The sequence below is a fragment of the Piliocolobus tephrosceles genome, chromosome 5, assembly GCF_002776525.5.
Source record: "Piliocolobus tephrosceles isolate RC106 chromosome 5, ASM277652v3, whole genome shotgun sequence".
Lineage (NCBI taxonomy): Eukaryota > Metazoa > Chordata > Mammalia > Primates > Cercopithecidae > Piliocolobus > Piliocolobus tephrosceles.
This window is the reverse complement of record NC_045438.1, coordinates 133,970,076-133,987,047: the sequence shown is the minus strand read 5'-3', so window position 1 is coordinate 133,987,047 and position 16,972 is coordinate 133,970,076. Positions and strand designations below refer to the sequence as shown.

General features: G+C 43.0%; 1 protein-coding gene across 2 annotated transcripts in view; it reads left to right on the top strand.

The window, feature by feature from the left end:
• UHRF1BP1 (UHRF1 binding protein 1) overlaps positions 1-16,972 on the top strand; it is an 83,310-nt gene that overhangs the window by 21,033 nt on the left and 45,305 nt on the right. For both annotated transcript variants that reach the window (XM_023212568.3, XM_023212569.3), the window contains exons 2-4: positions 10,087-10,249; positions 10,351-10,389; positions 11,747-11,838. In XM_023212568.3, the coding sequence (XP_023068336.2) occupies positions 10,087-10,249; positions 10,351-10,389; positions 11,747-11,838 (294 nt within the window). The remainder of the gene's footprint in view (positions 1-10,086; positions 10,250-10,350; positions 10,390-11,746; positions 11,839-16,972) is intronic.

Here is a 16,972-nt window from a genome sequence, read left to right as displayed (position 1 = left end):
ACTTCATGAGGCTGAAATGGGAGGATCTTCTGAGGCCAGGAGTTCAGCCATGGCAATATATTGAGACCGTCTCTACAAAAATGTTAAAAAAAAAAAAAAAAAAAAAAAAAAGGCCAGGCACCTGTAATCCCAGCACTTTGGGAGGCTGAGGTGGGTGGATAACTTGAGGTCAGGAGTTCGAGACCAGCCTGGCTAACATGGTGAGACCCCCCCGTCTCTACTAAAAATACAAAAATTTGCTGGGCATGGTGATGCAGGCCTGTAATCCCACCCACTCAGGAGGCTGAGGCAGGATAATCGCTTGAACCCAGGAGGTGGAGTTTGCAGTGAGCCAAGATCGTGCCACTGCACTGCAGCCTGGGCAACAGAGTGAGACTTCGTCTCAAAAACAAGCAAACAAAAACTCAGTTGGGTGTAGTGGAGTGCACCTGTAGTCCTAGCTCCTTGGGAGGCTGAGGGAGGATCACTTGAGCTCAGGAGTTTGAGATTGCAGAGAGCTGTGATTGTGCCAGTGTACTCCAGCTTGGGTAACAGAGGGAGACTCTAGCTCTTAGAAAAAGGAGTTAAGCCAGTCACAGTGGCTCATGCCTGTAATCCCAGCACTTTGGGAGTCCAGGGTGGGAGGATCACCTGAGGTCAGGAGTTCAAGACCAGCCTGGCCAACATGGTAAAACCCCATGTCTACTAAAAATACAAAATTAGCCAGGCGTGGTGGCGGACGCCTGTAATCCCAGCTACTTGGGAGGCTGAGGCAGGGAGAATTGCTTGAACTCAGGAGGGAGGTGGAGGTTGCAGTGAGCTGAGATTGAACCACTGCACTCTAGCCTGGGCAACAGAGTGAGACTCTGTCTCAAAAAAAAAAAAAAAAAAAAAAAAGACAAAAGATGAGCTGCTGTATGGAAATTGCACCATAATAACACAACAGTTAAAAAACCCAACATTGAAAACAACAAATGAAAATTTAGAAGGAAAGAACTTTCTCCTAAGAAAGGCATGTAATACTGTCATGCAGTGTTTTTTAGAGACACAGTCTTACTCTGTTGCTTAGGCTGGAGTGCAGAGGCACCATCATAGCCCACTACACCCTCCAAGGATCAAGGGATCCTCCCACCCCAGGTCTTGAGTAGCTGGGACTATAGGCACGAGCCACTGCATCCAGCTAATTAAATTTTTTTTTTTTTTTTTTTTTTTTTTAGAGACAGAGTCTCGCTTTGTTGTCCAGGCTGGTCTTGAACTCTTGGCTTCGAGCAGTTCCAAAGTGCTGGGACTATCGGTGTGAGCCACTGCACCTGGCCAATGAAGAAGTTTTGAGTAAAATCTATTAGGACAAATCTCTAAGATTGAATGGCTTATTCTATCAGATTATCTGGGATGAAATAGCATTAGCTATATTAGTGATTGATATGTTTTGTTTGGATGATGGAGAGAATCCTATCCAAACCAACTGCTTCAGTGTTGTGTTATATCTTTGTTTAAAGAGAAGCCTGTGGTGTGGCTTAGCAGTGAAAATATTTTGCTGTAGATTTGGGTAGGAAGCTTAGAAGCCAAGGCTCTGGCTGTGATCACCTCCTCAATGGAAAAAATGGTGAAGGAAGCAAAGTGTATTTGTGAACTTTTTTATTTCTCCCAGGAGGGTTCAGTTTCTTAGCGCTGAAGCTGCCTGACTGTCGCAACTTATTGACCCTATTATTCGCAATAAAAGATTCTGAATTACAGAGGGCAGGGTATTGTGAGAGTTGAGTGAATGCTGGGTTAAGTCCCATTTCTGTTATTTACTTAGTCCCATCTTTACCACTGGCTGGCTATGAGTCTTGGGCAAGTCATTAAACTTTTTGGCCATTTGTTTCCTCATTGGCAAATGTAGATTTGGACTAAACAATTGTTTAAGATTCCTTCTAGCTCTGAAATTCTGAGAATCTGCAAATCTAAGAATTTTCACTTCCCAACATTGTGGTACATTTTCACAAAAATATCTGAGAGCCTTTCCCTTTTCTTCTCTTGGCAGATTGCAATCCTCTGGCAGAAATGAAACTTGATCAAAATCTGTTTTTCCAACCTGATTTCATCTTAGCTTTTACACTCTGTAACAGGAACAGATGGCCAGAAAATGTTTTCCCACATACTTTAAGTGGAATAAATAGCAGGCTGCCATTAGCCTTTTTAGCTGCCCTTGGACTCGGAATGATACTATCCTCAATTACGAACACAAATGCTTTTTGTTTTTTTTGCCAGGGACTGTGGGGTATAGAAAGAGAAGTATACAACATAATGATTCTCAAGAATTCAGTATCTGGTTGCAGTTTGTGAATTTTAGACTGGCAATTGAAGGTGACTTGGAATAATTGGTTTTATCATCACATTGCTGCAGTTTAACCCAGTTGTACTCCATTATAGACAGAGAGTTTGAGCTTTTTTTCCCTCTCCAGGTGATGAGAGAGCTGAAACTTGGGCCTCTTGTATAATTCTCAGAGCTGTGGTTTCCTTGGCTGAGCAAACCTCCCTAACCCTACCCAACAACAGTCAGGCCCATTTTTTAAAAAGCAGGCCGGGCATGGTGGCTCACACCTGTAATCTCAGCACTGGGAGGTCGAAGCAGACAGATCACGTGATGTTTAAAAAAATCTTTTATTTTTATTTTTATCATTTTTATTTTTTGAGACAGAGTCTCGCTGTGACACCCAGACTAGAGTGCAGTGGGACGATCTCAGCTCACTGCAACCTCCACCTCTGGGTTCAAGCGATTCTCGTGCCTCAGCCTCCCAAGTAGCTGGGATTACAGGTGTGCCACCATGCCCAACTAGTCCTTGTATTTTTAGTAGAGATGAGGTTTCACCACGTTGCCCAGGCTGGTCTCAAACTCCTAGGCTCAAGCAATCCACCTGCCTTGGCCTCCGAAAATACTGGGACTAGCAGGTGTGAGCAACCGTGCCTGGCCATTTTTTTTTTTAAACATATTCTTTGGTATTGCTCTAAAACGCAGACAAAATCAGTTAAAAAATTCTTACTGCCTTTTTTGAGAAGCTTGAATAAGGCAGTATCCATTTTTTGTTGACTCCTAAAAGTAAACTCTAAAGTGAAAAAGCATGTATATGTTATATCATTATTACAGTCACAGGAGAACCGCTCATGGTGGTCCAGCAGACATGCATGCAGCATCAGCAGTCCTTCGAGTGCCTGAAGAACTCTTGGTTGTTTAGTGTTGTTCAGCTTTTGGTGATTACTTGCTTGTATTGTTAATCTTAGACCTGACGGCACAGTATCCTCTGTGGTCTCTTGTCAGCATGTTGCTAGAGACTGGGTGTCACTGCTGGAATGGTGGTAAATTAGCCCTGGGCATACTTAAGAAAAAGTTTGTTAATCTGGTTGAGTTGGTGAAGTGCAGAAAGGTTTTTGATGGAGTTACACTATTAATTTTACCAAAAAAGTTTAGATGTATTCCTCTTACACAGGTTAAGCAGTCTATGGTAGATTATAAAAAGTGAAAGAATGTCCTCCAACCACGTCTGAGATACCTTATAAATTTATTCTGTGCCAAGTGTGTTTTGGGGAAACTTCATAATATTAAAATGTTAATAGAAGTAAAAACCAGTGAGCACACCTGTGTTCATAATACCTCTTCTTGCCCTGTCATCTGGGGCAAACTGCTTCATATCTGAACCTCATGCTCTTCCTCTGAGCAATGGAGATAATAATGCATACCTCATGTGTGATATTGCAAAGATTAATTGAGATGTTATAAAGACCCTTTATTCAGTGCCTGGTGCAAAGTAAAATGTCATTTTTATTTGTTGTTTGGTTTTACTGGTCCAGGCCAGAGAATAATGCCTTTTCCCGCTTGTGGTGTACAAAATAAGTTGTTTTTTGTTTGTTCGTTTGTTTGTTTTGAGACAGAGTCTTGCTCTGTTGCCCTGGCTGGAGTGCGGTGGTGTAATCTCAGCTCATTGCAACCTCTGCCTTCTGGGTTCAAGTGATTCTCCTGCCTCAGCCTCCCTAGTAGCTGGGATTACAGGCATGTGTCCCCATGCCTGGCTAATTTTTGTATTTTTAGTACAGATGGATTTTCTCTATGTTGGCCAGGCTGGTCTCGAACTCCTGACTTCAGGTGATCCTCCTGCTTTGGTTTCCCAAAATGGTGGGATTATAGGTGTGAGCCACCGTGGCTGGCCAAATTATGTTTTAAAAATGAAATTTTCTTTTAGCTGACAAAAGGATATTGATCTGGTCCAGCCTATGGGGCAAAAAGACATACAACTATTATTTTGTTATTTGTTTGTTTCTTTTGAGACAGAGTCTCGCTTTGTTGCCCAGGCTGTAGTACAGTGGTACAAACTTGGCTCACTGCAACCTCTGCCTCCCAGGTTGAAGTGAATCTCATGCCTCAGCCTCCCAAGTGGCTGGGATTACCGGCATGCCCCACCTTGGCCTGGCTAATTTCATTTGTGATTTTTTAGTAGAGATGGGATTTCACCATGTTGGCCAGGCTGGTCTCGAACTCCTGGCTTCAAGTGATCTGTCCGCTTCGGCCTCCCAGTGCTGGGATTACAGGTGTGAGCCACCGTGCCCGGCCTGCATTTTAAAATAAGCATTCCGAAGTAATTAAAATCCATGTGATCAGAGGACCATAGTTTGAGACACATTGCCCTAAAAACTGGCAAGGTTAGGATGAAATGTATACTTTTTTTGTTAAGGCTTGAAAAATATGTTTATTTATATGGAACTGTAGATAGAGTTAGATTTTGCAAAGAACACAATGTAGAAATTAGATACTTAGCACTTAGTATAATTACTCTGAGAATGTCAGTGCTAGCTAACAGTATAACTTATTCTTGACTGTGTTTATGTTTTATTTTATCTGAAGTATGTTTCTCGTTTTTCAGAGAAGTCGTCAGTTTGAAAAGGTCCATCTTACTTTCTTTTCTTTAAAAGTGGCTGGGCACAGTGGCTCACACCTGTAATCCCAGTACTTTGGGAGGCTGAGGTGGGAGGATTGCTTGAGCCCAGAAGTTCCAGACCAGCCTGGGTAACAAAGGGAGACCCCATCTCTACAAAAAATTAAAAAAAAAATTTGCTGGGTATAGTGACATGCACTTGTGGTTCTAGCTACTCTGGAGGCTGAGATGGGAGGATCACTTGAGCCCCAGGAGGCTGAGGCTGCAGTGAGCCATGATCATGCCACTGCACTCCAGCTTGGATGACAGAGTGAGACTGTCTCAAAAAATAAAATAAAAATGGCTTTTTATCATACAAAAGAGCAGTTTATCTTAGTGGTTCTCAGCCTTTTCTCCTTACTCCTGCCTTTCAGAGGGATCCTTACTCCCATCCCTGACAGTGGCTCATTTCTACAAGAATTCTCAGCTGGGGTAGAAAGGTAACATCTTATCAGAATCTGTGCGGTTGGAGAGGAGGAGACATGTAGTTGTATTCTTCAAAACTCATTCTGCTTGTTAAAACATTCTTATCTTTCTAAAACTAGTAGTACTTCTGAAGTATGTCCTGCCCCAATTTCTGGATTGATATGGCTCTCCTGGACCACTTAAGATTAGAGGAAGGGTTGCTAGGACAGTAGAAGGAAATAATTATAATATTTTATTTAAATACATAAGAGACTTGAAAGCCTGCCTGTGCCTAGTGATTACAAATAATGTTGAGTTCTGTTTTCTGCTTTCCCTTCTCTCAGGACTGTCTCCTCAGAGTTCTTAGGGGCATGCACTGTCTTCCTTTACTTCCTTTTGTTGTTGTCTTATTAGGAAGTATGTAGATGAGTTTATTTCTCTTTCGTACCCCAGTCCTATTTTCTTGTAGATACCCATTTGTTTAGGAAAAGGACTGAAAAGCCATTTCTTTCTGGAAGAGAAATAATCACCTTCCTTCTGTGGCAAGTTGTTTTTAGAGGAAAGGAACTATTTATTGAAAACTTGTCTTTTTGGTTCAGAGAATAAAGTTAGTTCATACTCAGTAAATGTAGATTAAATTTTTTAAAGTGAATTAAAATCAGCAGAAGTATGTATAAGGGCCTGAGATTTTATTTTACCGTATTTAGACGCTAATTATTAACTCCTACTGTTTCATGGATGCTGGCAGAACACACAAGACTTCTGGATCAGAGACAAAGGACTTTATTACTCACCTCTTCTTGCCCTGTCATCTGGGGCAAACTGCTTCATATCTGAACCTCATGCTCTTCCTCTGAGCAATGGAGATAATAATGCATACCTCATGTGTGATATTGCATACCTCATGTGTGACATTTTTCATGGCCCAGCAAGCAGCATAATAAGTATAATGTTTATGTCAATTTTCCTTGCCCCCAGAGTCCTATGGGAGTGACATGAATGGGTCCAGATGGATGCCTGCATATGTGTTATAGGAATAGAACACTGAACTTGGGGAATCCACTGCTTTTATAGTAAATGGTAAGCAGGCCTGTTCTTTGTCCTAGTGGGAGAGATTATTTCCTTACTCAAAGCTGTTCTCTGCAAACACAATCCTGAGAAGAGGCCTGAGTAAGAAGTGGTTAGGACCATGCATTATTGACAGGCCCAGCAAGACGTGTAGGATTAAGAGAGACCCATGGGGCTGGGCACAATGACTCCCATCTGTAATGCCAGCACATTGATAGGCAAGTGGATCGCTTGAACCCAGGAGTTTGAGACCAGCCTGGGCAACATGGCGAAACCCTGTCTCTACAAAAAATATAAAAATTAGCCAAGCGTAGTGATGTGTGCCTGTAGTCCCAGCTACTAGGGAGGTTGAGGTGGGAGGATAACCCGAGGCCAGGAGGTCGAGGTTGCAGTGAGCCATGATGGTACCACTGCACTCCAGCCTGGGTGACGGAGTGAGATCCTGTCTCAGAAAAAAAGAGACTTAGTGGAGGAATAGCATTCCCAACACTAAGTACGTAAATAGATAATTGATAGAAATCTTAGAAAAATTTGTTATAAAATAGTTGCCATACAAAAGGTATGGAGTAGCATAATGAAAAGCCATACAGTCACCTCTCAACTTGAGAAGTAAGCATTATCCATACAGTTGAAGCTTCCTGTCGACCCCTCCCCTTACCCCACAGGTAAGCACTTTCCTAAATTTGTCATCATGCCAGTGCATTCCTGTGTATCCCTTAATATCATACAGTATTGTTTTGCATGTTCACAAACTTCTAAAAATGATTTTTACTATCATTTAAAAATTGTTAAAGAGCTGTTTTCATAGTACCTTCTTAAGTACTTTAGAAAAACATTGCAAAGATAAACTTTGGCACGTCATGATTTTATGGTCCAAGGAAAAACAAAATCACTAAAACACAGTTTAGTAAAAGGAAAAGATACATATAGTGAAAAAAGTTGGTAAATATATAGATATGTAACACTAAACTGTTAGCATCTAATATATGTAAACACAAAGTCTAGTTAAGTTTGGTGGACAAAATACAATTCATGATTGGGGTGAAAATAGTGACTATGAGAGGCAGCAGCAGTGAATTACAGGAGTGAGATTAATTTAGACAGTTGGTCTTACAGGAGAGAGGGTTATGCTATGAGGAACTGGCCTTAAATTGATCCAGCCAAAAAGATGAGAGAAGGGAACTGGGAGTAGTTAGCCAGCAGGGCAGTTAGCTAAGAGATATGTGGGCCAGCATTCTGTTGGGTCACCATTTGGATTAGGGAGAATGGCCAAGACTAAGCCCCTTACCTTGAAGAGCTTAATCTAATTGAGCAGGGGTGGTTATATTATGCATTTGAGAATTAGAGAACATCCCAAGACTCTGTCATATGATTATGAACTAAACATGCCTTACAGATTCCAGGAATGGAGAATAAAAGAGTTTAATGTGAGTTACAGCAGTGAGGGAAAGAAGGCTTCAGAGAGAAGTCTCCAGTTCAGCCTTGCATGGCAGATAGTGGTGTGGAGGGAAAGGGAGTGGCTGGAGAGAGCACAGGAGCGAGGACTGGAGCAGTGAGGAATAGTGAGAGGACTGGCCTGTGCGAATATTTTATTTCAAGACCATTTGAACGATAGAGTTTCCTGTGGTCTAGATTTTGCTGATTGCACACTTACAGTGTAGTTCAGCAGTTTTCATCTGTCCTCAGTATTTCCTTCAAATTAGCAGCCGGACCCAGTAGCTTGATGACATTCAAGTTTAGTCTCTTTGGGAAGACTATAGAACTGGTTGTTCTTTTTTCATATCAGTAAAGATATGTGTAGGGGTCTGGGATTTCATTTTACCCTGCTTTAATAAGCCGATAATTAGCCTGCTACTGTTTCACATCCTTAACTTCATGTAGCTCCCTCTTCTGTTATTTCAAGTAGTGCTAAAAAATATAACAGCTTGCTTCCTGAGATAATAGGTCTCTGTTCCCCTCCCTTACTTTTATCTAGACCACCTCTTTTCTTCATTTCTGTCATCCCTCTTTTGCTCATTTTTAATTATTTTCTGTGTGGGAGTCCTTTCCGAGGAAGGAGCTTGGGAAGGTTAGTTTCATGAGTTCATAGGACTAGACTGCTCCAGCTCCTTGGGGTCTCACTAAGGATCCCTTGCAGTGGACAGTGTCAGTTACTGTGTCAAATCAGCCCCCATTGCTTTTCATTTAATAGTTGTTGGTTATGTTGGGATTCTTCTGTTCTCAGTTGTCAGATGCCCTTTTGCTTCCCTCCACTTTGTTCTGGACAGCTGGATAGCACTTAATGTCTTGTGGCTGTTGATGTGTTTTCCCCACCCACTTGTCTATGGGGATTTATGAGGATACTTCATCTTTTATTTTGTTTTAAATGTTATTCATGGACTTTCTGTGTTGTTATCTAGTTGCTCTGTCTGGTGTTTGTTTTTATAATGGGTCTTGCTCTGTCATCTCAGGCTAGAGTACAGTGTCATGATCACGGCTCACTGTAGCCTCAACCTCAGCCTCCTGAGTAGCTGGGACTACAGGCATGCACCACCGTGCCTAATTTTTTTTTTTTTTTTTTTTTTTTTTGAGACGGAGTCTCGCTCTGTCGCCCGGGCTGGAGTGCAGTGGCCGGATCTCAGCTCACTGCAAGCTCCGCCTTCCGGGTTTACGCCATTCTCCCGCCTCAGCCTCCGGAGTAGCTGGGACTACAGGCGCCCGCCACCTCGCCCAGCTAGTTTTTTTGTATTTTTTAGTAGAGACGGGGTTTCACCGTGTTAACCAGGATGGTCTCAATCTCCTGACCTCGTGATCCGCCCGTCTCGGCCTCCCAAAGTGCTGGGATTACAGGCTTGAGCCACCGCGTCCGGCCTTGTGCCTAATTTTTGTTTGTTTTTTTGTGGAGATAGGGTCTCGCTATGTTGCCCAGGCTTATCTTGATCTAGGCTCAAGCGATCCTCCTGCCTCAGCCTCCCAAAGTGCTGGGATTACAGGCGTGAGCCACAACGCCTGGCCCTCTGTTTTTTTTTTTTTTTTGAGACGGAGTTTTGCTCTTGTTGCCCAGGCTGGAGTGCAGTGGCACGATTTCAGCTCACTGCAACCTCCACCTCCCAGGTTCAAGCGATTCTCCTGCCTCAGCCTCTGGAGGAGTTGGGATTACAGGCATGCGCCACCACGCCTGGCTAATTTAGTATTTTTAGTAGAGACGGGGTTTCTCTATGTTGGTTAGGCTGGTCTCGACTCCCGACCTCAGGTGATCCGCCCGTGTCGGCCTCCCGAAGTGCTGGGATTATAGGCATGAGCCACTGAGCCTGGCTCCCTCTGTTTTTATGTGAGGGTTCAGAAATATCGAAAGACTACATTGCCATTGCTACAGCTATTGCCCCAGAATCCTCATCGTAGGTTCTTTAGTAGGATGATGACACAATCATAAGTAGAATCATAGGTCTCACTTAACATCCTTTATGGTGTAGAGATAGTGTGGTCCGAGTACATTTGTTCTGGCTGGTCTGAGTACGGTGTTGTTTACAACTAATTGATCACAACCAGTTACAGATTTCTGTGTTCCTTCACTCCTACTGCTTCACTTGACTAGCCTTAACAAATGTTCTTTAATTTTTTCTTTAGATTCAGAAGTGTTTTGGCTGTAATACCCAGTTAGCAGATTCCCATGGAAATAATAGCTTCTTATCATTACTCTTTTCAGGTTCACTAAGAATCTTTCCCCAGACAAAATCAACTTGAGCACCCTGAAAGGGGAGGGTCAGCTGACCAACCTGGAGCTGGATGAAGAGGTTCTACAGAATGTACTGGAGCTGCCCACCTGGTTAGCCATCACTCGGGTCTACTGCAACAGGGCCTCCATCCGGGTGAGAATGAGGGTCAGAATGCTGCTGTTCTCTTCGGCCAGCAGGCCTGCCTTCTGGAGGGTCAGCTACCACAGCCCTGAGACTTTGCTTTCCTCTTTCAGATCCAGTGGACAAAGTTGAAGACACACCCAATTTGCTTGGTAATGACCTTTCTTGATTGCAAGTAATCAAATGGGGATGGCCAGGGTAGGCTTTTAGAAGATGAGGGAGAAAATGATAGGCTAACCCTTTTAGGAATGGTGGGTGTCTCCTTATGTCCCTGTGAGCTTCTCTCTGAGACAATGTGACTGTTGTCTGGGCTTATTCTGGAACTGCTGTGTGGTATAGGGTTAGCACTGGGACACAAGACCCAGGACTTCTCAGTTGTTTTCTCGGTTCTAGTGTAACAATTATGGCTGCCTGGGCTCTAACCTTAGACTTTCCTATTTTCCCTTGAAAAAATTTTTTTTTTTTTTTGAGATGGAGTTTTGCTCTTATCACTAAAGCTGTAGTGCAATGATATGGTCTTGGCTCACTGCAACCTCTGCCTTCTGGGTTCAAGCAGTTCTCCTGCCTCAGCCTCCTAGGTAGCAAGGATTACAGGCATGCACCACTATGCCCAGCTAATTTTGTATTTTTAATAAAGATGGGGTTTTGCCGTGTTGGCTAGGCTGGTCTCGAACTCCTAACCTCAGGTGATCCACCCGCCTCAGCCTTCCAAAGTGCTGGGGTTACAGGCGTGAGCCACTGTGCCTGGCACTCCTTGAAATCTTGACAGAAGAAAAATTAGAAGTTTGGTTTGGGCTGGGTGTGGTGGCTCATGCCTGTAATGCCAGCACTTTGGGAGGCAGAGGTGGGTAGATCACCTGAGGTCAGGAGTTCAAGACCAACCTGACCAACATGGTGAAACCCCATCTCTACTAAAAATACAAAAAATTAGCCAGGTGTAGTGGTGGCGGGTGCCTGTAATCTCAGCTACTCGGGAGGCTGGGGCAGGAGAATTGCTTGAACCCGGGAGGTGGAGGTTGCAGTGAGCTGAGATCACCCTCCAGCCTGGGCGATAAGAGTAAGACTCTGTCTTGAAAAAAAAAAAAAGAAGAAAAAAGTTTAGTTTGGATTGACTGTTGAACGATTATCAGTTGAGGGTCCTTTAGAGGCTGGACAATGTGTGTCTTTATCCCGAAAACTGAAATCCCCAGGAACAATAATATTCTTGCAACTTGGATTTGTGTTTTATCTTTTTGCTCTGAGCTCATCCCATACTTGTCATGAGGTTCTGCTGCTAATGGAAATGGAAGGGGGAAAATGAGGACTTTCCTTGCATTTTAGTTTGTTCGTTCGTTTGTTCGTTCGTTCGTTCATTCATTCATTCATTCATTCAGTAAATATTGATTGCCCACTGTGGGTATAGCACTTGACTAGGCTCTGGAGCACAACGATGAATGACACAATCTGTGCTGTCATTGTGCTATGTGTGTATTTGTGTAAATGCTTAGCTCTCCTTGACTTTTATTTCAGTGTCTGGATAAGGTAGAGGTGGAGATGAAGACATGTGAGGATCCTCGGCCCCCCAATGGACAGTCTCCCATTGCCCTTGCTTCAGGACAGAGGTTAGTTGCTTTGAACCCTGTTATTTCCAACATATCAATTCCTCTAGACCCCTTTTAGTTAAAAAATAAAAACTTTTTATTATGGAAATTTTCAAACTTACACTAAAGTAGAGAAAATGGTATATAAGAACTCCCATATACCTAAGATTTTATTTCAACAATTATCAACACTTTGTCGTTCTTCTTTTTTGTTTTTTCTTTTTTTTCCCGAGATAGAGTCTTGCTCTGTCACCCAGGCTGGAGTGCAGTGGTGTGATCACAGCTTACTGTAGCCTCGACCTCCTGGGCTCAATCAGTCCTCCTACCTCAGCCTCCCAAGTAGCTGGGACCACAGGCACACATCACCATGCCTGGCTAGTTTTTCATAGCAATGGGGGTCTCACTATGTTGCCCAGGCTGGTCTTGAACTCCTGGCCTTAAGCGATCCTCCCACCTCAGCCTCCCCAAAGCCCTGGGATTATGGATGTGAACCACCGTGCCCAACATTGTCATTCTTTTTTCTTTTTCTTGCCAGTTTGTGTATGTGTATGTATATGCATGTGGACACTGTAGTACTTGAAAGCAAATCTCAGAAACCATATGATACCACTTGCAAATACTTTTTTTTTTTTTTGAGATGGAGTATCACCCTGTCACCCAGCCTGGAGTGCAGTGGTGTGATCTTGGCTCACTGCATCCTCTGCCTCCCAGGGTCAAGTGGTTCCCCACCTCAGTCTCTTAAGTAGCTGGGGCCACAGGCATGCCCCACCATACGAGGCCAATTTTTTGTAGTTTTGGTAGAGACGGTTTCACCATGTTGCCCAGGCTGGTTGTGAACCCACCTGCAAATACTTTCATATCATGTCTTTAACAGACAAGGACTGGAAAAAAAATACATTGCTTTCACATTAAAAAGAATTAACAGGTCAGGTGTAGTGGCTCACGCCTGTAATCCCAGCACTTTGGGAGGCTGAGGTGGGCATATCACCTGAGGTCGGGAATTCGAGACCAGCCTGGCTAACATGGTGAAACCCATTTTTACTAAAAATAAAAACTCTGTTTCTACTAAAAATTAAAAAAAACAACCGAGTGTGGTGGCAGGTGCCTGTAATCCCAGCCACTCAGGAGGCTGAGGCAAGAGAATTGCTTGAACCTGGGAGGTAGAGGTTGCAGTGAGCTGAGATTGCGCCATTCCACTCCAGCTTGAGCAACAAGAGTAAAACTCCATCTCAAAAACAAACAAAAACCAAAAAACCCCACAAGAATTCCTTAATATCATCTAATACCTATTTCATAATCAATATTCCTGAATTATCTCTAAAATATACATATATGTATACATATATTTTTTTCTTTTTTTGGTTTTGTGACAGGGTCTTGCTCTGTCACCCAGGCTGGAGTGCAGTGGCATGATCTTGGCTCCCTGCAACCTCCACCTCCTGGGTTCAAGTGATTCTTGTGCCTTGGCCTCCTGAGTAGCTGGAATTACAGGTGCCTGACACCACACCTGGCTGATTTTTGTATTTTCAATAGAGATGGGGTTTTGCCATGTTGGCCAGGCTGGTCTTGAACTCCTGACCTCAGGTGATCCACCTGCCTCAGCCTCCTAAAGTGCTGGAATTACAGGTGTGAGCCACTGTGACTGGCCTAAATATATATATTTTTTACAGAACAATATGGATCAAAAGAAGTCCATACTTTATATTTGGGTGATAGGCCTTTTAAAGTTCTTTAATTATATCCCACCACACACACATTTTTAAATATACCATTTATTCTTTGTAGGAATTAGATAATCTTTTCTAAAGAATTTCTCTTGTTTTGTATTCTGGCTGATTGTATCATCAAGGTGTCATTGAAAATGTTTCTCATTTAATCTGGTAGATTTAAAGGCTTGCCCTGATTCATTTTGTTATACTTCCAAGGGGGTGAAAGGTCTCTCTCTGGCCTCTTTTCTTTTTTTTTCATTTTTGAGATGGAGTTTCGCTCTTGTCGCCCAGACTGGAGTGCAATGGCACGATCTCCGTTCATTGCAACCTCCACCTCCCTGGTTCAAGCGATTCTCCTGCCTCAGCCTCCCAAGTAGCTGGGATTACAGGCATGTGCCACCATGCGCAGCTAATTTTTTGTATTTAGTAGAGATGGGGTTTCACCATGTTAGTCAGTCTGGTCTCAAATTCCTGACTTCAGGTGATCCACCTGCCTCGGCCTCCCAAAGTGCGGGGATCACAGGTGTGAGCCACTGAGCCTAGTCTCTGGCCTCTTTTCTAAAGGCATTAATCCCATTAATGAGGACTTTTCCTTCATGAGCTAAACACCTTCCAGAGGCCTCATCTCTAAAACTGTCACATTGAGCTATTAGGTTTCAACATATGATGAATTCTGGGGAAACATAAACATTCAGACCATAGCACTGAGTAAAATTTTAGTGTATGGGTTACTCTTACTACTTTAGCTTAACATTATGTTTGTGAGAGACATAAACTTACCAACTGTGAACCACAGTTGGTTTATCCATTCACTAGTTGATGGTCATTTTATTTCCATTTTTTGGCTATTTTTAATAATGCTGCCATAAACATTTGTATACAAGTTTTTGTGTGGTCATGTGTGCTTTTCTTTCTCTTGGGTAAATACCTAGTTATGGTATTTAGGGGAGGATTTAACTTTTTCAGAAACTGTCAAACTTTTCCAGAGTGGCTTACCATTTTATATTCTTTTTACATTTTGCATTCTTTCCGCGTTGGCCTCTCAAAGTGTTAGGATGATTACAGATGTGAGCTACTGCACCTGGCCTTACATCCTACATTTACTCTTTATATGTATTTTTTTGTATGTCGTACCTTTACGGTCATTATTCTTCTTGATGTTCATATCTCCCCATCTTTGGCCAGTTAGGGCATTTCCAAGTGAGCTCCTGTGTCCTTTTGACAAGACCCCAGTAATCTTTCTGTTTTTGGATAGAATAAGATGTTTGAGGATTCAAGGCCAAGCCAGGTGGGTCATTTGAGGTCAGGAGTGGTAGCACGTGCCTGTAGTACCAGCTACTTCGGAGGCTGAGGCAGGAGAATCGCTTGAACCTGTGAGGCAGAGGTTGCAGTGAGTCGAGATTGCACCATTGCTCTCCAGCCTGGGCAACAAGAGCAAAACTCTGTCTCAAAAAAAAAAAAAAAAAAAAGAAAGAAAACCAAAGAAGCCAAGCCAGCATAATCAGCATAATTTAGAAAACACTTTATTGAAATATATTCACATACCGTAACATTCATCCGTGTGAAGTGTACAATTCAGTGGTTTTTACTGTATTCACTGGGATGTACAACCATGACCACAATCAATTTTAGAACATTTTCGTCACCCAAGAGAAACCCCATACGTATTAGCAGTCACTCCTCATTCTTCCTTGCCTTAGCCCTAAGCAACCACTCATCTACTGTCTATGTCTATTCTGAACATTTATATAAATGAAATCATATACTCTGTGGTCTTTTGTGGTTGACTTCTTTCACTTAGCATAATGTTTTCAAGGTTCAGGCATGTTGTAACCTTAAAAAGGAATAAAGTACTGTTATATGCTGTAGCATGGCTGCTTTATGTAAATGTATAGTCATTTGTGTCTTACTACTTTAGCTTAACATTATGTTTGTGAGAGACATCCATTTTGTTACATATATTTGTAGTTCATTCTTCCTCATTACTGTATACCATTCCATTACCTGCATATGCCACAATCCGTTCTGTTGTAGACGTTTCTAGTTTCTGGTTCTTTTTTTTTGTTTCCTGAGACAGAGTCTTGTTCTGTTGCCAAAGTTGGAGTACAGTGGTGCAATCTCAGCTCACTGCAACCTCTGCCTCCCACATTCAAGCGATTCTCACACCTCGGCCTTCAGAGTAGTTGGGAGTACAGGTGTGTGCCACCACCACCACACCCAGCTACTTTTTCTATTTTTCGAGACAGTCTCGCTATGTCACCCAGGCTGGAGGGCAGTGGTACGATTTCACCTCATTGCAACCTCCGCCTCCCAGGTTCACGTGATTCTTCTGCCTCAGCCTCCCAAGTAGCTGGAACTATAGGTGCCTGCCACCACGCCTCGCTAGTTTTTTATTTTGTTTTGTTTTGTATTTTTAGTAGAGACTGGGTTTCACTGTGTTGGCCAGGCTGGTCTTGAACTCCTGACTTCGTGATCTGCCTGCCTCGGCTTCCCAAAGTGCTGGGATTACAGGCGTGAGCCACCATGCCTGGCCTCTCCTGGCTAATTTTTGTATTTTTAGCAGAGACAGGGTTTTGCCATGTTAGGCAGGCTGGTCTCATCCTGGTCTCAGGTGATCCACTTGCCTCAGCCTCCCAAAATGCCGGGATTACAGGCTTGTAGAACTCTTCTCTCTGATGAGTTTGGTGGTCAATCATGACTCCATGTATTTGTCAAAACCCACAGAGCCGGCCGGGTGCAGTAGCTCACGCCTGTAATCCCAGCACTTTGGGAGGCTGAGGTGGGCAGATCATGAGGTCAGGAGTTTGAGACTACAGAGCCGGCCAGGTGCAGTAGCTCACGCCTGTAATCCCAGCACTTTGGGAGGCTGAGGTGGGCAGATCACGAGGTCAGGAGTTCGAGATCAGCCTGGCCAACATGGTGAAACCCCGTCTCTACTAAAACAAAATACAACTATTAGCTGGGCGTGGTGGCACGCACCTGTAATCTCAGCTACTCCGGAGTCTGAGGCAGGAGAATTGCTTGAACCTGGGAGGCAGAGGTTGTAGTCAGCCAAGATCACATCACTGCACCCCAGCCTGGGCGACAGCAAGACTGTCTCAGGGAAAAAAACAAAACAAAACCCACAAAGCCATACGCCACAAAGAATGAGTTTTCCTGCATGTAAGTTAAAAATATAGAATAAAAGAGAATAGTGCTGCTGTGAACCTTCTTGTATGTATATCTTGTGAACATATGTACATGTTTCTATTTTATGTACCTAGCAGTAAAATTGCTGGGTTATGGGTTCTGTTTTTGTAAATATTGCTAGATAGTTATTCGTAGTGATTGCACCAGTTTTCCCTCTAGCATTGCATAAAAGTTTTAGTTGCTCTATATCTGGTATTGTCTATCTTTTCATTTTAATCATCCTGGTGGGTATGTAGTTGTATCACATTATGGTTTAA